This window comes from Oncorhynchus nerka, linkage group LG26 (genome assembly GCF_034236695.1).
Source record: "Oncorhynchus nerka isolate Pitt River linkage group LG26, Oner_Uvic_2.0, whole genome shotgun sequence".
Taxonomy (NCBI): Eukaryota; Metazoa; Chordata; class Actinopteri; order Salmoniformes; family Salmonidae; genus Oncorhynchus; species Oncorhynchus nerka.
In genome coordinates this window covers 7613283-7635371 of record NC_088421.1, presented here as the reverse complement: position 1 = coordinate 7635371, position 22089 = coordinate 7613283, and the positions used below count along the sequence as shown (strand labels likewise).

The 22089-nt window shown below is 42.1% G+C and overlaps 1 protein-coding gene across 1 annotated transcript; it reads right to left on the bottom strand.

Annotated features, from left to right (window-relative positions):
* Positions 1-11232: 11232 nt before the first annotated feature.
* On the bottom strand, positions 11233-21737 carry LOC115110156 (26S proteasome non-ATPase regulatory subunit 3-like). Its single transcript, XM_029635564.2, has 12 exons — positions 21656-21737; positions 21395-21559; positions 20572-20762; positions 20241-20378; positions 19914-20050; positions 19562-19752; positions 19027-19130; positions 18297-18411; positions 18096-18215; positions 17852-17955; positions 15914-16120; positions 11233-13775 (listed from the first exon to the last, which is right to left on the bottom strand). The coding sequence occupies exons 2-12, from the start codon at positions 21552-21554 to the stop codon at positions 13698-13700; spliced, it is 1545 nt and encodes a 514-aa protein (XP_029491424.1). The 5' UTR covers positions 21555-21559; positions 21656-21737; the 3' UTR covers positions 11233-13697.
* Positions 21738-22089: the final 352 nt, after the last annotated feature.

Sequence of the window (22089 nt, the reverse complement as noted above, 5' to 3'; positions counted from 1 at the left end):
GGCCCCCCCGTGTTGAGGATCATTGTGGTGTACGTGTTGTTACCTAGCCTTATCACCTGGGGGCGGCCCGTCAGGAAGTCCAGGATCCAGTTAGTGTTCTTGGGCACAGGAACTATGGTGGTCTGCTTGAAACATGTTGCTATTACAGACTCAGGCATGGAGAGGTTGAAAATGTCAGTGAAGACACTTGCCTGTTGGTCATCGCATGCTCGGAGTGCACGTCCTGGTAATCCGTCTGGCCCTGTGGCCTTGTGAATGTTGACCTGTTTAATGGTCTTATTCACATCGGCTGCAGAGAGCGTGATCACACAGTTGTCCGGAACAGCTGATTCTCTCATGCTTGTTTCAGTGTTACTTGCCTCAAAGCGACCATAGAAGATATTTAGCTTGTCTGGTAGGCTCGTGACACTGGCCAGCTCTCGGCTGTGCTTCCCTTTGTAGTCTGTAATAGTTAGCAGGCCCTGCCACACCCGACGAGCGTCGGAGCCAGTGTCGTACTTCTCGATCTTAGTCCACTATTGATGGTTTTTCTGTTTGATGGTTCATCCGAGGGCATAGCGGGATTTCTTACATTTAGCTCAGTGCAAATGTTGCCTGTAATCCATGGCTTCTGGTTGGGGTATGTACGTACAGTCACTGTGGGGACGACGTCCTCGATGCACTTATTGGTAAAGCCAGCGACTAATGTGGTGTAATCCTCAAAGTCATTAGAACAATCCCGGAACATACTCCAGTCTGTACTAGCAAAACAGTCCTGTAGTTTAACATCTGCTTCATCTGACCACTTTATAGACAGAGTCACTGGTGCTTCCTGCTTTCAGTTTTGCTTGTAATCAGGAATCAGAAGGATAGAATTATGGTCACATTTGCCAAATGGAGAGCGCGGGAGAGCTTTGTACGAGTCTCTGTGTGTGGAGTAAAGGTGGTCTATAATTTTTTTCCCCTCTGGTTGCACATTTAACATGCCGCCTCTGGATGAGCTTCCCTTTTTCTCTGATCGAATCAACTTTATCAGCCTTTTTTCAATGCAACAAACCGAAAAAAAATCTAACTTTGCAAGATTGAGGCTGTGATTTTGTTGTAGGCAGAGCCAGAGCGCAATGGAGTAGAATTATATTTTAAGGAGGGGGTCCACAAGCGGTCTTTCAATCACATTTTTTATATTATTCGCTTGTTAGCGAGTTATTAGCCTAGTAATAGATAAGTATAGGTAAGCAATGGGGAGTTACTGCTTCCTATAAGAGCACAAAATGTGTAAGCTACATTTCAATCTGTTTTTGAAAAGCCAGTCAGGTAAAAAGCTCATGTCTTAATTAAAGGGGCAGTGTTTTATTTTGAGAAAGGCTTGAATATGTAAATAAGCCTATAGGCAGAGGGGTAGTCTACATTGCCTTATTCTCTGTATGGTAATAATTAAGCATTACATTACATTTTTTAAAGTGGTGTCTTGCATACTACAACACAATACAATGCAATTTACAGTCACCTATTTGGTCCATGGTGTTACCAAGAAAAAAATCATTAATTGATGTCAAGCCCTTCATAATGTAAAAATGTTTTTAAAAGTATCATGCAATTTAGACCTACATTGAAAATCATAGAAGTCAAAAGCTATTTCCATGTGAAAATGTTATGGGATTTGCGCCATTGGTTTGCTGGAAGGCCTAGATCAGGGCAGCCCAACCCTCTTCCTGGAGATCTACCGTCCTATGGGTTTTCAGTCCAACCCTAATTTAACCTTGATTCTACTAATTGGCTGCTCAACAAGACCTTAACTAGCTGAATCAGGTGTGTTAAATTAGGGCTGGACTGAAAACATACAGGACAGTAGATCTCCATGAAGAGGGTTGGTCTGTCATGGCCTACATTATGCTCAAATAGCCACAATAGCCTATTGGCTACTGTCTAAAACTGTAAGGGTACAGAAGTTGCACAAAGTTCAAGTTTCCGCTCAAAAGACCAACAATTTGCTCAGTGCCCCAAAAATTGAAGGGAACATTGCTCCCAGGGACACCCATTCTAGTAAGTTGCCTGTCTATAGTTGCCAGATTGTACGAAGTACAATTATTCATGTGAATAATGGTACAGTCCCAGACCCTCCAGTGGGTGGCAAAACCATTACTGATGGTCCACCCACACAGACAGCGTGGTGAAAAAGGTGCAACAGCGATGATTGTGGACTACAGGAAAAGGAGGACCGAGCATGCCCCCATTCTCATCGATGGGTTCCTTGGCGTCCACATCACCAACAAAATAACATGGTCCAAGCACACCAAGACAGTGTTACTGTAATTTAATTATGCCAATGTGTTTACATTCATTGAAAACCCTTAATCTATTTTATGAGAATTTGTAAGATTCTTGTTTGCATAAAATAGACGGAGACCAGCCATTTCAATAATAGGTAACAGAATTTATTCTCGGAGCGCGCTGCCACTTTACCACGAGCAACAGTTTATATACAATAACATGACGTCATTTCATTGCTCCTAAAAATGAATCTCCTCCTCCAGACCGGGTCAAAGGGAACTTTAAAGGTTCATGAGGTTCTGAGTTCATTCTGACCCCCCCAGCACATACACAGGACACACAACTGAATGAACTTTTTGACCCCTCAACATTATCGATCACCACTTAGCTGACAGTTCTAATTAACAGAAAACCTAGGAATGCACTCACTTCCTTACCTAAAACACCCCAGAGCTCAGTTTCGTCGGTTCAACCATAGGTTAACTACCTTATCTGTTAACTTAATCCACAAACCATTTCTTTCTTCCTAGTTGGAATGGTGTTCATTAACTTTAATTACTCCTTGTCCGTGTCACACAATCCCTTCTTATGAACTCATATTGTTAATCAGATTTAATAAAACAGAGTATAAGTTTACTTAGTTACAGTTCCATTTAAAATGATTTGTTCAGTCATTTAATCATAATTTTCCCAACAGACAGTCGTGAAGAGGGCACGACAAAACCGATTCGCCCTCAGGAGACTGAAAACCTCAAAAGGTTTTACAGCTGCACCATCAAGAGCATTCTGACAGGTTGCGTCACTGCCTGATATGGCAACTGCTCTGACCGCAAGGCACTACAGAGGGTAGTGCGTACAACCCAGTACATCACCGGGGCCAAGCTTCCTGCCATCCAGGACCTCTATACCAGGCGGTGTCAGAGGAAGGTTCTAAAAATTGTCAAAGACTCCAGCCACCCTAGTCATAGACTTCTCTCTGCTACCACACGGCAAACGGTACCGGAAACCCAAGTCTAGGTCCAAGAGGCTCCTAAATAGTTCTACCCCCCCAAGTCATAAGACTCCTGAACAGCTAATCAAAAGGCTACCCAGACTATATGCATTGCTTTTTAATAATTTGTTATGCTTATCTCTTACTTTTTTTGTAGGTAATTTCTTAAAACTGCATTGCTGGTTAAGGGCTTGTAAGTAAGAATTTCACTGTAAGGTCTACACCGGTTGTATTAGGTACATGTGTCAAATATAATTTGATTTGTTCCCTCTTCACATCCCTGCTTCTTGTGAAAGCTCGGCCATCTCCAGCAGCTCTATGACAATGTTGTGAATCTGTTCAAAATGGTCAATCAAGTCATGGACAACATTGGAAAGTAAGAAACATCTGAATCATCACTCTGGCTTTCCAGATTGACCAAAGTGCTTTACCATAGCTGTAACAACAGACCAAAGTGCTTACCATAGCTGTAACAACAGACCAAAGTGCTTACCATAGATGTAACAACAGACCAAAGTGCTTACCATAGCTGTAACAACAGACCAAAGTGCTTACCATATCTGTAACAACAATGGGAGCGCTCCCTGCTTCTTCCCAGAAAACAACAAGGCATGTAAACAGTGAACAGCCTGGCAGCTTTCAATGTTTGTACATTTATGAGAGGAGTTCATAGGAAACTTAGTCAACCAAAATCACATTCTAACAGCCTGGACGCTTCACACAAGTGTGTTTGCAGGAAATCCTTCCTGAGTATATATATATATATACACACACTTTTTACCTTTATTTAACTGAGTACACTGTATTGCTCCAGGTAACTTCCATTCTGACGAAACAGAGACTAGAAAAGTAACACATTTCTTGTTACACATTAAAGGTTTATTACTGTTGGAGAAAAAAAACACTTTAGTGCAAAATATATGGAATCAACCGATTAACGCAAGTAACTGATCAAGTATAGTACAATTGTAAAAAGTAATTTTCCCATAGGGTTTACTAACAAAACCATTTCTGTTAATAAGATGACATCACCATTTGAAACAAGGACACGCTTGATACACACTAGACCTAAATACAGTCTAAAATCTAAATACAGTACGTTGTCACAAGTACCATTCAACCTTCTTAAATTACACACATTAGAACATGTTCAATGTCTTACATACTTCAGCGTGAAGAGTATAGTTCATCAGGGTTAGACAAAATAAATAGATAACTTTCCAGGCTTTCACCAAGTGTGATGTTTACGACACTATAAGTGATGACTAAAATACACACAGTCAGTTAACATCAATTCACAATTCTCACACTTGACTTGTGTTAATAAAAACTAGAATAGGAACTTCTTAAACAGGGAATGACACACCTACCAGGAAATGACTTTAGGGGTGACTGTATTGACCAATAACCCTCTCGTGCCAGAGTCTGGTTCGAGCAGTAACACACTCGATTCCCAGACCACACATGCCTCCAAGGCGACGGGATCAAGTCTCAACTCGGCCGTTCGTCTAAAGCCCATCCTCACTGTTTGTTCTATACATGTCTTCCAACTTCCTATTGTCCTGTAAAAATATATATAATAATAAATAAAACAAAGAGAAGGAGATCGGAGCTCCTGGTATATAAAAAATATATGACCTCTCTGCCAAACCACATACAGTACAAATCTCTTGACACCCACCAGGAAATGACTCTAGGAATGACAGTATCAATCAGTAAACAAACACATACAGTATAAATACATAAATACATTACAAATAAATACCTGCATACACAACAAATTAATTCAAATACAAAAACAAATGATATCCCAGTACTTCATAAATATATATATTTTTTAAGTATAAATAAGTATCTCAGAGACTGTCGGGGACTTGCCACTATATTGCAGCTATCGGTGTTGCTTTAACTCAAGGAAAGTCTGAGAAAGCAATCAGAGGTGGTGATGAGTGGCAGAACGAGCTAAGAACAAAACCCTCATGGGGAGAAAGAGATGAAGAAAAGCAGGCACTCAGTCCTTGACCAGTTGCTATTATCCCAATTGATGGGGAACAGTAGTGACTACATCACTACGCAGTTGCCTTAGATGTCCAATAGGCTTCTGGCACGGATGACCCCCCTCCGGTCCCCCATCCATGTCTGCACAGGTTTTGCTGCTGCTGTAGAGTACAGTTCAGCCCCTCTGTCCTGGCCTGGAAGTCAGGTGTTCGACGTTGCGCAGGCTGCGTTTTAGGTTCTGTGTGAAGTCACGAAGCTGCAGCAGGGTAAAGTGAGTTGCAACCTGAACCTCGTAATCCCCTGGGAGGCGTGAGGCCAGTCCCGAGGCCTCGTACTGGGCCACACTGCTCATCTGGCCAGGCTCCTGCATCTGAACAACACAAAAACATACAGAAGGTTATTAACCTAAAGGAACATCTCAAGTGTGATGATATGATTGTAGGACCTCTATGATCTTGTGCCGCCAGTGTGCATGCATGTGTCTACTTTTTATTACTTAGGGAGTTTGTGTGTGTGTGTGTCAGTCTCACCTTGTTGATCTGAGCCAGCAGGTCTCTGATATCAGCCAGGAGTCCTGTCACCTTGTCAGTGGTCACACGTTCCTTCAGCTCACCCAGCACATCCTGATACAGCTGCAGCCCTGCAGACATACTGCTCAGACACACCTCCTGTAGGCAGAAGCACACAGCTAGTCAGACAACTAACCAGGACCATGTCCAGTAGGCTAGGACACAACCCAATAAGGAATCGTGTCCAAACTAATCATGTCAGCTTTATTAATCTATCTGTAACATTCAGCAGAACCATAGCATTGTTTTCCCTACACACACACACACCAGTGGAGGAAGTGAAGGACCATTGTTCTCAGTGAGTTTCATAAAAATACGAAATATATTCACGCCACCAAATAATTGATTAAAACACACTGTTTTGTAAAGAAGATCTACAGTAGTGTTAGGTTCTAAATAAACAGAGTAAAAACTAATGGACAACTAGGAAAAGCTCAAACCAAGTTTATTTACCCAACGGGTCAGACAGCTGAAAAGACAAAGACATGTTCCCACCAGCACGAGTATTTACACCCGACTTCAGGGTGACTCTTCTCCTTTTCTCTAAACATGACATCTGTGTTGCTAGGCAGAAAGTTAAGTGATGTGTGTAATAAACTTAATTTTCCCTTCATGTGACCTGACCTCGGCCCCCATTCCTCACTAATCCACTGCTATCCACCCTTATCAGCTTGTCCCTCACTTAGTAACTCTCCAAGCCCAGGGCTCATATCCACCCTTAATTGACCCAACCATATACATTCCTCATACAGATAACCATTAACTTCGGGTGTAGCAAGTATTTCAAATGATAACCCAACAGTAGCCTCAACAGCACTTTGTAGGGTAGCACCATGGTGTAGCTGGAGGAGAGCTAGTTTCCATTCTTCTCTGAGTACATTTACTTCAATACAAAACCTAGGACAGTCACGGCTCTCACCCCCAAACATAGACTTACACAGTAATTATGACAACTTCCTCAAACCTATCAGAGCTCTTGCAGCATGAACTGACATGGTGTCTATCCAATCAAAGGATCAGAGAATAATCTACAACTGAAAGCATGCGCTACAGCTAGCCAGCACTGCAGTGCATTAAATGGGTAGTTGACTCAAAGAGAAAGACCATATTTGAACAGTTTGGACAAATTAATTTCCTCAAAAATGAAGGCGAAGCAAGAGAGAGAGAGAGAGAGAGAGAGAGAGAGAGAGCGCTATATTTTGTTGTATTTTTTTCACTTTCACTTGCTTAGCTAGAAAATGCAGCTAGCTAGTTTAGCCTAATCAAACACCCGGCTCAAACAGAGAGGGGTGCTATGTTAGCTAGCTGGCTATGGGTATCAAACACTGAAACTTTTCCAAGTCAAGGTTAGCGTTTGGTTTTAATATTTACTGCCACCAGGGCCGGCAGGTATAACTGCTAAACTGCTTGCTGACTTTACACTGTACTGCATGATTGTAGCGGGTTTACTAGCGCGTTAGTTATAGTATGTTGACTATGACGTCAGCTAATATGATGACAACGATCATATGTGTAGCGTTTAGTGGTTATGATATAAATATTTGCTTGAAAAGGTTTTTTCAGCTGATGTGTTGTGCACTGAAGTCCCCAAGCAAAGGGAAAATGTGAGAGGAGATTGTATAGACGTGAGATTGAATTATACAACAAAAGTGATCATGCCGTTTGTATGTGGCTGCTATGAAAGTGAACTGTGTTTGCGTGTGATCAGGGGTGTATTCATTCTGCCGATTCAGTTGAAAATGTTTCTTAAACAGAAGCAAACACAACGAAACATGGATAAACATACCTGAATTTGTCCAATAGAAACTTGTTTGCAACGGTTGGACTAATGATTACACCCTAGATCAGCTAGATGCAGGCAAGAGTGTGCAAGGCGGCTCTCGACCTGTGCACCTACGTTGTGAACTTACAGTAATAGACTAGGTTGTAGCAACCTCCAGATGGGTATATGGAAAAATGTTGTAACATGTAGTAGTCTAAACTTAGCGATGTTACATTGAGCTGGGTGAATGGAATTTGAATGACAGTAATCCGATACGCTGTAATAGAAATAAGGCCATGCTCATTAAAAAAAATAATTGTCCTCCCTCATCTTAAACAGCACGGACACACGCACACTCACCAGGGTGAAATCGATTTGGTTTAGGGGTCTGCAGACAGTCCTTAGTTCTGGTGCTGCGGGGATGCCCAGAGAGGTCACCATGGACTGGTACGGCATGTTCCTAGACTGGCTGGACGGGTCAAGGGTCAGGCCCTAGGAGAACAGGAGTGGTGTGGTTATAGAGCTGGAGCCAATGTAAATGTAAAACAGAGAGAAGTTATGGTTAGTGCACTTTTGGAATCTGTGGTGTTAGTGGTCATGACTGGATGTAAAACCAACCACTGCAAGTGTAAATGCACAAAGAAATGCATCTGATTAGCATTTTAATTAAACCTAGATTTTCCTTAATTGGCCTGCAGCTACAAGGCATGATTGAATTGACTAAATGTAGCTGCAGCTAAAGGTGATATTGATCTTTGTTAGATATATGCTTTGCATTCTTCAGTTTATAATGTGAGCTGTCGCGTGCTAGGGGTGTTTTTTTTGCAAAAACAAACCACAATATTTGCATGATACAAATTCCACAAACGGTCAACGTGATTTCAACTCAAATTGAGCATTAAAGACCATGCAAAGCTGCGTAATTTTACCCATAGACGTTTGCGATAAATTACATGCAGTAAAGACAATATACACCAGGTAAGAACAGGACACCATCGCCCTCCCATAGACTTACCATGATTTTGACACTAGACTCGTGAACCACAGGGATGTTGCCTAATATTTTTTCGACCAAACTCCTTGCGTCCATTGACTTCTCTGGAATATGCGCGGACCGGACCAGAAAAACTGAACAGCAGAGAAGACCTACAACTTTGAGAAAGGAAAAAACAGCTGCAGAACGACTCTACAATGCTACAGATCCTTAACAAGTTGAACTATGACGTACAACCAGTGCAGCGCAGAACCGTAAGCACGAAAGTAGCGCGTGCCAAATATAGTGCATTGAGTTACGCGGTATCCATGCACAATAAAAAATACCTGGAGACAACCACTCAAAATATGTCCAAGCTATTATGACTTTCTTCGGACAATAATTTAAAAAAACAAAATATTGTTTCCAAGTAAAGGAAAAGTTGCATCAAGCAGAACAAATGCACTCATTAAGAGTGTCCTAGTCAAATGTATTTATACAAATATAAGATCAAATATCACTTACTTTTGAGAGTGTTCATTCCGTGTCAGTATGGTTAGTCTATTTTGCTAAAGACTTGAAGGAGACTTGAAGTATTTATATGAATGATAGTACGATTCATGGGAATTTCCACTGAAGGGTCATTGTTAACCTGCAATAGTGAGTGACTAATAATTTGGTCTCTATTCAATCTACATTGCGGAAGTCCAGTTTTACAGCGTGATTGAAATTTACAGGCAATGTTCTCGCTTTAGCGGAGACTGAATTCACGCTAAACGCTGCCTATGTAGGCTCAATCGGAAATAATATTACATTACATATTGAATCAAATCCCTTGAGAGATAATAGGACTTACCTCCGGCTGACCTTGTGATAGCTTGGCATGCATTCACTTTAAATAATGCCACTTTAATCATGTTTACATATCTTACATGACTCATCTCATATGTATATGCCGTATTTTATACCATCTATTGCATCTTGCCTATGCTGCTCAGTCATCGATCATCCATATATTTATATGTACACATTCTTATTCCATCCATGTGTGTATTAGGTAGTTGTGGAATTGTGTGTATTAGGTAGTTGTGGAAAGATTACTTGTTAGATATTACTGCACTGTCAGAACTAGATGCACAAGCATTTTGCTATACTCGCATGCTAACCATGTTTATGTGACCAATAAAGTTTGATTTGAAAATCAGAACATGAGCAAATATATAATCCATGTGATTAAAACTGCGTTTATGATTTTTTTAAAAGACAACTTGCCTATTAGGCTATCAATACAGAAACGATATATAGGCTAAGCCTAATTGTTTTATTTAGCTGTTTTACATCTATTATAATGCTATTATTTGTATTTAACTAGGCCAATATTATTTTATTTCCTATTTCTTATTGTGAAACACTTTGAGCTGCACATAATGAATCAAATAAATGAAACAAAGCTATGCCTTATGTTGATCCAATCCACTGTCCTACCCGGTGATCCCTCCACCTGGCTGTCAATGTCTGGACTTACTGTCGCACCTGCCCTTACAGCACTCCCTGATGTTTAACTGTCTGTGTCTTAACCCCATCTATTAAACAACGTTTTATTTATAAAGCGTGTTGAAAATGATGAAATCCACTTTAAAAGGGCCTAGCTGGTGACTTGACTTGATTAACAGGCCTATAGGCTATAATTGCTATCATTTTTTTTACTCTTTAAATTCACATTTGTGAATGGGAAATTAGTTGTAGCCTATAATTCAGAAAGAATGTAACATGAGTTGTTGATTCAATTCGATAGCCTGAAGTAAACAGTCGCGCTGCGGACAATAGGCTATGCTTGAAAGTAGCTATCTGCGCTCCAAATACACAGCGGAGAAAGTTCGCACGTGTAGCTGTTGACATCATGGCGAGCCATGACTCAAACAGCCTCATGGCATTTTCAGTGACGTTCATGTAGGGCTACATTACTCAGGAAAAATATATGTACATAATTTCACAACTCTAGTTGTAGCAATTCGACATTTTACGTACGCTACCATCTGAGTAGGCATATACAAAGGATACAAGGTTGCTTTACCAAATGCTTAGTCCATATTTTATTGCCTCAAAAATATTAAAGCCGAATATCCCCATTTATGAAATCGTTTTATCAGCAGCAAGTCAAGTCGTCTTACTTCAGGCTATGTGCATTGCGCAATGACAGCAGGCCCACACACATCTTGATTGCAAGGTGTGCTCGCTGTTCTTGACTACAAATCATTTTCTTAGGCAATAACTGACCTCATTCCCAGCGTCTTAGTGTACCATTTACCATGCCGTTCATGAATAACCTAAATTGCTTCCAAGAATTGGCATGACAGCGCTTTATGCTTCTTTTGATGGTATACATTTTTTCGAATGTAGGCTAGGCCTTTTCCAGTTGTTGTGCCTACCTGTAATGCTAAGCTCGTGAATATTGAATGAATCATTATGACTGGTCCCTGACAATATGATCAATCCATTTTGCAGAGCACCTTGACATTTTAATATTCAATGGTCACCTTAGCGATTGAGTAATCAAACAAGATGCTCTAGATTTTGTGCTCTTGAAATCTTGTCCACTTTGAACCTATCAACTTTCTGAAGTATTATCAAATTCTATATCTTAATTTAACAAATGAAAACACATTGACAAATGATCACAAGCAGCCAGTAGGTGTATACATTTTTTATAATACAATGAATTGATAAATTGCCAAAAACATGCACCAAGGTTCTACTGTCACGCTTTACCAAAGACAAACATCTCTTATTTTCATAGATGCAATGGTAATTGGTGTACGAATTAAACAGACTTTCCACAAATGACCTTACCTTGCAAAGGGCCTTTAACTGTATGTCTATGGTTGTGTCCCAATAATCTCTCCCACCTCCTGAAGTATGACTCATTCACTAGTCTCCACATATTGAAAAGCACTGGATTGGTGTTGGCATGGGAATTTGTTCACTTCGCTTCATTAATTTGACAGGAAATGACTGGTAGATGACTGCATTATATGATTTGTTTACAGAGTGCATTCGGGAAAGTATTGTTCACATTGTTACATTACAGCCTTATTCTAAAACGGATAAAATGAAATGTTTTCCTCAATCTACACAAAATACCCCATAATGACAAAGTGAAAACAGGGGTTTAGAAATGTATATTTAAAAAAACACTTTTACACAAGTATTCAGACCCTTTGCTATGAGACTATTGACTATTGATCATCCTTGAGATGTTTCCACAACTTGGAGTCCACCTGTGGTAAATTCAAATGATTGGACACGATTTGGAAAGGCACACACACCTGTCTATATAAAAGGTCCCACAGACGACAATGGATGTCAGAGAAAAATCAAAGCCATGTGGTCGAAGGAATTGTCCGTAGAGCTCCAAGACAGGATTGTGTCGAGGCACAGATCTGGGGAAGTGTACCAAAACATTCCTGCAGCATTGAAGGTCCCCAAGAACACATTCTTAAATGGAAGAAGTTTGGAACCACCAAGACTATTCCTTAGCTGGCCATCCAGCCAAACTGAGCAATTGGGGGAGAAGGGCCTTGGTCAGGGAGGTGACCAAGAACCCAATGGTCACTGACAGAGCGCCAAAGTTCCTCTGTGGAGATGTGAGAACCTTCCAGAAGGACAACAATCTCCTCAGCATTCCACCAATAAGGCCTTTATGGTAGAGTAACCAGACTGAAGCCACTCCTCAGTAAAAGACACATGACAGCCACTTTGAGTTTACCAGAAGGCACCGAAAGGATTCTCAGACCATGAGAAACAAGATTCTCTGGTCTGATGAAACCAAGATTGAACCCTTTGGCCTGAATGCAAAGCATCACGTCTGGAGGAAACCTGGCACTATCGCTACGGTGAAGCATGGTGGTGGCAGAATCATGCTGTGGCGATGTTTTTCAGAAATGACAAGGAGACTAGTCAGAATCGAGGGAAAGATGAACAGAGCAACATAGAGATCATTGATGAAAACCTGCTACAGAGTACTCAGGACCTCCGACTGGGGCAAAGGTTCAGGACAACACCACTAAGCGCACAGAAACCTGAAAATAGCTGTGCAGTAACACTCACCATCCAACCTGACAGAGCTGGAGAGGTTGTGCAGAGAATGGGAGAAACTCCCCAAATACAGTTGTCAAGCTTGTTGCGAAATACTCAAGAAGACTCAAGGCTGTAATTGATGCCAAAGGTGCCTCACAAAGTACTAAGTAAAGGGTCAGAATACTTAAGTAAAATGTGATATTTCCATTTATTTATTTTGCAACCTTTTCTAAAAACGTGCTTTTACTTTGTTATGGGGCATTGTGTGGAGATAGAATAAGGCTGCAACGTAACAAAATGTGGAAAAAGATGAGGGGTCTGAATACTTTCCGAATGCACTGTATTATACCAGTCATTTCTTTTAAAATCCATGAAACGAATGGAACAAGTGCAGACTTCCTGAAAAAACAGAGATAATTGGGATGCACCCTGAGGTAGGAGGAAGAGGGCGCTAAATGAAGAAATCAGAGGAAGGAACAGGAGCTGTGAACAATGAGGCAGAGAAATTAGTTGAGCTCAATGGCACGCAGTTCTCAAGAGGGGCAACAAATTAATTGATTTCCTTAAGGTATTTTGAAATATGAGTTTCCATTTATGTATTTTAGAAAGGGCAGCTGTCAAGATATTGAATTGCATTGCGCAGCAAGAATAACGAATCAAGGACCCAACATCATTCCTGACAGAAGAGCTTACAAATACAAGCTGCTCTGTGCCAAACAGCTCTTAGTTTTCCAGACATTCACTGTACAAATTAGTGTTCCCCAAATTAGAAATTAAATTGACAAAGACTGTTTATTTGTGTGCTGGCCTCAAACTCAGTACAGATACACCAAATGCTTCCACCAGCAAGTTAACAGTGAAACGCAAAGTCTAAAAGCAGGGACAACGAGGACCAGTGGTAGGGTTGAATAGAGGTGTTCTTATTATATGTTAGAATGCTAACATAGATATATAACTTTATAATGGCCTTTTGCCTGCAGAGAAATAAACAAAAACAACTATTACAAGAGGGAGGATGGAGGGGGAGAGAAAGGGAAAAAACGTCAAGGCATCTTTGCACTTGCTCCCCTGAGAGGATCATGGGAAACTGTCGTCGTCATCTTCGGCCATCTCCTTGGCGAACTCCAGGTCCTGCTGCTCCCGCTCTCTGCGCTCCTGAAATGTAAACACACAGAAGAACATGTTAACACATTAAAGCTGCAATAGGTTATTTTTTGGGAGACCTGACCAAATTCACACAGAAATGTATGTTATAGATCTGTCACTCTCATTGAAAGCAAGTTTAAGCGGTAGATCTGTTCTGTGCGTGTTATTTCTATGCATCCCAATCTTAAAATTTGGTTATGTACATCAGCTTCAAATAGCTGAAAATCCACTGCTCAAAAAAATAAAGGGAACACTAAAATAACACATCCTAGATCTGAATGAATGAAATATTCTTATTAAATACTTTTTTCTTTACATAGTTGAATGTGCTGACAACAAAATCGCACAGATTATCAATGGAAATCAACTCATGGAGGTCTGGATTTGGAGTCACACTCAAAATTAAAGTGGAAAACCACAATACAGGCTGATCCAACTTTGATGTAATGTCCTTAAAACAAGTAAAAATGAGGCTCAGTAATGTGTGTGGCCTCCATGTGCCTGTATGACCTCCCTACTACGCCTGGGCATGCTCCTGATAAGGTGGTGGATGGTCTCCTGAGGGATCTCCTCCCAGACCTGGACTAAAGCATCCGCAAACTCCTGGACAGTCTGTGGTGCAACGTGGCGTTGGTGGATGGAGCGAGACATGATGTCCCAGATGTGCTCAATTGGATTCAGGTCTGGGGAACGGGCAGGCCAGTCCATAGCATCAATGCCTTCCTCTTGCAGGAACTGCTGACACACTCCAGCCACATGAGGTCTAGCATTAGGAGGAACCCAGGGCCAACCACACCAGCATATGGTCTCACAAGGGGTCTGAGGATCTCATCTCGGTACCTAATGGCAGTCAGGCTACCTCTGGCGAGTACATGGAGGGCTGTGCGGCCCCCCAAAGAAATGCCACCCCACACCATGACTGACCCACCGCCAAACCGGTCATGCTGGAGGATGTTGCAGGCAGCAGAACGTTCTACACGGCATCTCCAGACTCTGTCACATGTGCTCAGTGTGAACTTGCTTTCATCTGTGAAGAGCACAAGGCGCCAGTGGCGAATTTGCCAATCTTGGTGTTCCCTGGCAAATGCCAAACGTCCTGCACGGTGTTGGGCTGTAAGCACAACCCCCACCTGTGGACGTCAGGCCCTCATACCACCCTCATGGAGTCTGTTTCTGACCGTTTGAGCAGACATATGCACATTGTGGCCTGCTGGAGGTCATTTTGCAGGGCTCTGGCAGTGCTCCTCCTTGCACAAACGCGGAGGTAGCGGTCCTGCTGCTGGGTTGTTGCCCTCCTATGGCCTCCTGATGTACTGACCTGTCTCCCGGTAGCGCCTCCATGCTCTGGACACTACGCTGACAGACACAGCAAACCTTCTTGCCACAGCTCGCATTGATGTTCCATCCTGGATGAGCTGCACTACCTGAGCCACTTGTGTGGGTTGTAGACTCAGTCTCATGCTACCACTAGAGTGAAAGCACTGCCAGCATTCAAAAGTGACCAAAACATCAGCCAGGAAGCATAGGAACTGAGAAGTGGTCTGTGGTTACCACCTGCAGAACCACTCCTTTATTGGGGGTGTCTTGCTAATTGCCTATAATTTCCACCTGGTGTCTATTCCATTTGCACAACAGCATGTGAAATGTATTTTCAATCAGTGTTGCTTCCTAAGTGGACAGTTTGATTTCACAGAAGTGTGATTGACTTTGAGTTACATTGTGTTGTTTAAGTGTTCCCTTTATTTTTTTGAGCAGTGTATAATATTTTTGGTTATGGAAAATCTTTTTCAGTGGTTTAGATGGTACAATGATTCTCACAAACTGAAATTAGGCGAACTACTAGACTCAGCAACCAGAAAATGGCGGAGTAATTTCTGCATCGTGCATCTTTAAAACGATTAAGTTTGCAAATAGCAATCATTTTAAAATGATAGTATGCATCTAGTCTGAAATTCTAGCCCCAAATATAACATTTGACAAAAAGTAGTTGACTACACTACCCCCTTGTGGTCACAACAGTAAAATATAGTATTCTGGTAGTTCAGTAGAACAGATATAAAGAACAATTTCCTACCGTCTCCAACAGAACTCTCACGAGGGTCAATTTCAGGGGCTAATACAAGGAGTAGTACAAGGTTGGTACACACCTCTGCTGATTCTAGGTCCTTGTTGTAAGCCTTGGGTGGAAACCTCATGGCCTTGACAGACATATTGTGTATGTCCAGGCAGAAGGAGATCCTCTGGTGGAAGGCCAGCTGGGGCTCTCTGGTACCGTAGATATCCATGGTCTCTTTAGACTGAACATAGCCTTTCTCATGGTTGATGCTGGCTTCGATCACTCCATCACGGATAGCCTGGAAAAGAGGGATGTCAGGAGAGAAAAATCAGTAAGAGACTGAGGTAGTTTTCCATTACCACCTGTGGCTTAGGACAGTTGAGGACTGCATGCCATATTTACCACACAGAAGCGGTGTGCTTTTCTATTAATGGTCTTTAGGAAATACTTGCATGAGTTGATGTAGAGCAGGAGGTGGGGATACACCATGATCTTAAGGTAAAGGTACAATATATACACTGAACAAAAATATAAAACGCAAAAAAAAAAAAAGTGTTGATCCCATGTTTCATTAACTGAAATAAAAGACCCCAGACATTTTGTAAACGCACAAAAAGCTTTTCTCTCAAATGTGATGCAAATGTATTTACATCCCTGTTATTGAGCATTTCTCCTTTGTCTAGTCACCTGGCAGGTTTGGCATATCAAGAAGCTGATTATTAAACAGCATGATCATTACACAAGCGCACAAAGCCATGTCTCAAGTTAAGGGAGAGCGCAACTGGCATGCTGACTACAGGAATTTCCAGCAGAGCTGTAATGTTCATTTCTCTACCATAAGCCGCCTCCGTCATTTTAGAGAATTTGTCAGTCCAACTGGCCTCACAACCGCAGACCACATGTAACCACGCCAGCCCAGGACCTCCACACTCTCCATTGTCTGAGACCAGCCACCCGGGCAGCTGATAAAACTGTGGGTATGCACAGCAAAATGGGGCGGCAGGGTAGCCTAGTGGTTAGAGCATTGGACTAGTAACCGAAAGGTTGCAAGTTCGAATCCCGAGCTGACAAGGTACAAATCTGTCGTTCTGCCCCTGAACAGGCAGTTAACCCACTGTTCCTAGGCCGTCATTGAAAATAAGAATTTGTTTTAACTGACTTGCCTAGTAAAATAAAGGTAATTTTTTTATTTTTTATTAAATAAAATAATAATAATAATAATTTCTGCACAAACTGTCAGAAACAGTCCCAGGGAAGCTCAATTGCGTTCTCGTCATCCTCACCAGGATCTTGATTGACTGTTCAGCTTCCTAACAGACTTCGGTGGATAATTGCTCACCTTCGATGGCCACTGGCACGCTGGAGAAGTGTGCTCTTCACAGATGAATCCCGGTTTCAATTGTACCGAGTAGATGGCAGAAAGTGTGTATGGAGTCGTGTGGGCAAGCGGTTTGCTGATGTCAATGTTGTGAAGAGAATGCCCCATGGTGGCGGTGGGATTATGGTATGGGCAGGCATAAGCTACGGACAACAAACACAATTGCATTTTATCGATGTCAATTTGAATGCCCAGAGATACCGTGATGAGATCCTAAGGCCCATTGTTGTGCCATTCATGCGCCGCAATCACCTCATTTTTAAATCATGAAAATGCCATGTCGCAAGAATCTGTACACAATTCCTGGAAGCTGAAAATGTCCCAGTTCTTCCATAGCCTGCATACTCAGACATGTCACCCATTGAGCATGTTTGGGATGTTGTGGATTGACATGCATGAGAGCGTGATCCAGTTCCCATCAAGACCCAGCAACTTCGCACAGCCATTGAAGAGGAGTGGGACAACATTCCACAAGCCAAAATCAACAGCCTGATCAACTGTATGCGAAGGACATGTGTCGCGCTGCATGAGGCAAATGGTCACATCAGATACTGACTGGTTTTCTGATCCACACCCCTAGACCGTGTTGACCCCAATCTGGGTTCGGATAAAGGTCCACCAACTGAGTATGGCTGTAGTATGTCATGTTACCTTGGCCACTATGAACTCAGCATCCTCTGGACTGTCCAGCTGCAGCTTCTGAGCGATGTCTGCCAGGGATATACGAGAGTATGACAGGCTGATCATACGCACACCTACAGGGAGAGATGGTTTTAAATATCAACAAGTCATTCAGGTATTAAAAAAGAAGAGCCATGACCAAACACTTAAAAAGAAGAGGAAGCCATCTGAGAATGTGGAAGAAGAGCCCGAAGTGAAAGGCCTGGTCACTGACCTGTCTTGATGACATTGTGTCGCAGGCGGATGATCAAGGTGTAGGTGCCGTCTGCCTGGAACTTCTCTCCAAACTGATCCAGGGCCTGGTTGAACTTGGCCAGGTTACCCGTCCTGACAGCTGTGTGGGAACAGAGACCAGGGTTGAAATCTTACTCACACTTAAAATGCATTCTCATGACCCAGCTTTCTGACAACTTACCCTGGGTGAGCAGGAAATAGGGCGCTAGGGATCTCTTCAGTGGAGCCTGGCGGAACTGCAGCCTGTCTGGGATCTCCCCAAGCAACAGCTCCACCACAATCAGCAACTTGTGGACCTGATAGGGATAGAGAGATGTGAACCAAAAAAATGGGCCATTTTATTTGTTAAGCCCTTTGATATGTATCTGCTGAATTATTATTTAAAATATTGAAATAGCATTAGTGACTGAGAAAAACAAATTGATACAATTTTAAGCCAATAATGCAGGCCTTAGGGGTGGGGGGGTGAGCATGCGCGGGTCTTGGCAGATGAGATGATATTGCGTGCGTCTAAGTTGTTGTTTGTGTGTGTAGGTTTGTGTATGAAGGGGAGAAAGAAAATTAGGAAAAATGTCAAACGAAATATTCTATATTTAAAAAAAGAAATGCATCACCCCCTGTAAGAAATGTGCTATATAAATCAAGTTTGAGCAACAACCGTAAAACTTTTTTTTTTTTAATATAATTTAAAAAATACACATAAGGTAGCCTAGTGGTTAAGAGAGTTGGACCAGTAACCAAAAGGTCACCATTTCAAATGCGTGTGACGGTGAAAAATCTATCGGCTATGCCCTTGAGCAAGGTTCTTAATCCAAATTGCTTCTATAAGTCGCTCTGGATAAGAATGTCTGCTAAAAGACTAAAATGTAATAATTGCACTTAGGGAAAAACTGCATGTCGTGTGTACTGACTGTCTGTTTGAAGCCCACAGCTGTGTGTTGGGGGGCCTTTCTCAAGGCGTTGGTCAGGGTCCTCCTGGCCTCTGTGTATTCCAGCTGGATAGCCTTGATACGACCTGGAGGGGCGATTGAGCAGTGGTGGAAAAAGTACCCGATTGTCATAGTTTAGTAAAAGTAAAGATACCTTAATAGAAAATTACTCAAGTAAAAGTCACCCAGTAAAAACCTACTTGAATAAAAGTATTTGGTTTTAAATATACTTAATTACTTATCAAAGGTAAATATAATTGCTAAAAATCTACATAAGTATCAAAAGTAAAAGTATGAATAACTTCAAACTAAGGCCATAACTACAAATTAATTCATATTCTGAGGAAGTTTTTTATAGTCACTTCAAAATCTGTAGAGGCATAGTGGCCCGATAATTCAATTGAATGTGATTAAACTAAACTTCTGATGTCGTCAAATAATAAAATGTTTGCCGTTTTATCACAGGTGATGCTTTATTTCAACAGAAATTGGTATGCTCAGGGCTCCTCCCCCTCACCTGTATAGTAGAGGTAGCGGGCCCACTCGTTGTTGTTGGCCAGCTCGGGGAAGACTGACTTGGACACCAGCTTCTCAGCCTGGTCGTACAGGTTGTACTGCAGGTAGTTCCTCAGCAGCAGGTTGAGCAGCGTGGCCTGGCCGTCGGCGTCGTGCCGCAAGGTGGCTGTCCTCAGGCGCGTGTGCAGAAAACTGTGCAAGAAGGGTTTTAATTGGTTTAAAAATCAATCAAAGGCATTACATATTGACAGGTTCCAAACTGGCCTATTGCCTTTCGAAACAAATTAAATTTTTCCCCATCTGTTTAAGTCAGAAAAAACAAAAACAGTCAGTGAAAGTATTGGTGGGCTTACCTACGCACGGTGTCCAGTTGGTTGAGGAACTCGTAGACGCGGGAGTGGTAGTAGTAACACTTAGCAGCCACCAGGTCCAGAGCACGCCGGTTCTGAGGGCCGATCTTCTGCAAGAGCTCGTCTGACACCTTCTGGGCCTACAGAGAGAAAAGTGAGAAGCTAACGACCAAGACAGGCATTCGGGCATTGACCCAGTCATAACTTATTTCTAAGGACTATGGTATGATGGTGAGCAATGTAAAACCAAAGAGAAATCAGAGCTCAATCCAATATAAATATGTACTGTGCATTCATGAGAGAGAGCGCGTGTGAGCTCAGTCAGCCCACCTCTGTGTAGCGTTTGTTGTTGGTGAGGTAAACCACCAGGAGCAGCTGCAGGTAGGCCTCCGCCTCAGGGATCAGGGGGGTGGCAGCTGCCTTTCCTGTACGGGGCCTGAACTGGACATCTCCCTCGGTGTCCATGGGCTGGATGGATGCAATAGATGGAGGGGAGAGGGTGTGGGTAGAGGAGGGAAAAGGAAACATGGAACCGGACAGAAAGTGACCAAAGGAGACAGAGCGAAAAAGGCCATGAGTAATAAATAGTTTATAGCCAAGGTTTCTCAGCAATAGTAATACCAGAGTCTTTTCTATCAGATACTATCTGTGCTCATTGTACCTCCTCCAGGAAGCTGAGTAGGAACTCCTTGCCGGCGGCATTGGAGGTGTAGAAGCCAGACACAGCCTTGTGCAGCACGTTGGGGTTGAGGCGGCGGCTGGTGGAGGGCAGGGCACGCAAGGCCCTCAGCACAAAGCGAGGCTCCTTGCCCGACACGGCCTTCTCTATCTGCTTTACATGCTCCTTGATGTCTGCAAAGGGAGAGGGGGAGTAAGGTCATAAGGAGAGACTTATGATAGAGTGATACAAAAACATCTGACACCTAATGTCAGTTCTTTCACTCATCTCAACATGGCAAGCTAGGTAGCTACAATTGGAGAAACAAAAATATAAAAGTACTGCTTTGACAGTAGTGATTTCCAACTGACACACATTGAAGTAAACATTGTTAGCAAACTGATTAATTCACTAGCTGGCTAACTATGACTAGGAGGTTTTGTTTTTGTTAGATACCCAGCTAGCTACTAACGTTAGCTACCTAGCTAGTTAACGTTACTACTAGAGCGAGTGAATACAAGTTAGACCTGCGTTAACGCAGTTAGTCAGACCATATAGTAAGCAGACTAACTAGGTCAGCTAACTATAGTCTTCCAGTATAACTACATTTGAACAAAATATTGCCATTTAAACCGGGCAAATAAGCTAACGTTAGCTAGTTACCTTGGCTAACAACTGCTTGCTAACGCTAACTAGCTAACTAACATTAAGTACAGTAGGTAGCAAAAACACGAAGCAGTTGCAATATTCAGTATCTGACATTAAGTTTGAATGTATCATTTTCAGCATTTCTGTTATAGCTCAGCTAACCATCTAGCTAAGCTACCTTCAAGTGTGAGGGTATCAAGTTCCTTGGGTTTCTTCTCTGCAGTAGCAGAGTCTTCCTCCGGCATCTCCACATCCTGCGGCTCGGGGCCCGCATCCTTCTGTTTATCAGCTTTGGCGTCCTTGGATTTCTCGCGTCTCTTGGCTGTTGTCTCTTTCATACTGTCTGAAATGAAACGTGCAAGTAAACGTAACTATCAATAAGACATGTGAAAATAAACTACGTAGAATTCACATTTATTTGACTCCATTCAACACTCACATTCGTCTCGTCGGCAGAATGACTGGCAACTATTGTGACGCGCAAAGGATTATGGGGACATACCATACTAGTTGATCCTGACAATATCGAGCAGTCAAAAGTAATAGATAGCTGATGAAAGTGATACTTTTCAACGTAACGCTACTTTTAGTACGAATTGTTGTTTTGATGTAGATATAAAACAGGGAGATCTGGTAACAACAATCATATTCTTAATCCAATTGAGAGAGAAATCGCATATTTTTAGGGCTCCACTCATCTTCCTTAAATAATCAAAAGAATGTATGGCGAGCTGTGATGAATTCAATGATGTCTTGTAAACCTACAGTGCTTTTGCAGAATTGTAGCCTATGTGGTCGTTTATATGAAGTCCATTTCTCAAATTGACACATGTATACTGAACAAAAATATAAATGTAACATGCCACAATTTAA

Bases quoted from the DNA above. Each gene is read 5' to 3' on its own strand.
- LOC115110156 (XM_029635564.2), bottom strand. From the start codon at position 21,554: ATGAAAGAGACAACAGCCAAGAGACGCGAGAAATCCAAGGACGCCAAA. The intron at 20,763-21,394 runs GTAGCTTAGCTA...CTCCCTTTGCAG, and splicing joins TGATACCCTCACACTTGAAG to ACATCAAGGAGCATGTAAAG. The intron at 17,956-18,095 runs GTCAGTGACCAG...CTCTCCCTGTAG, and splicing joins ACACAATGTCATCAAGACAG to GTGTGCGTATGATCAGCCTG.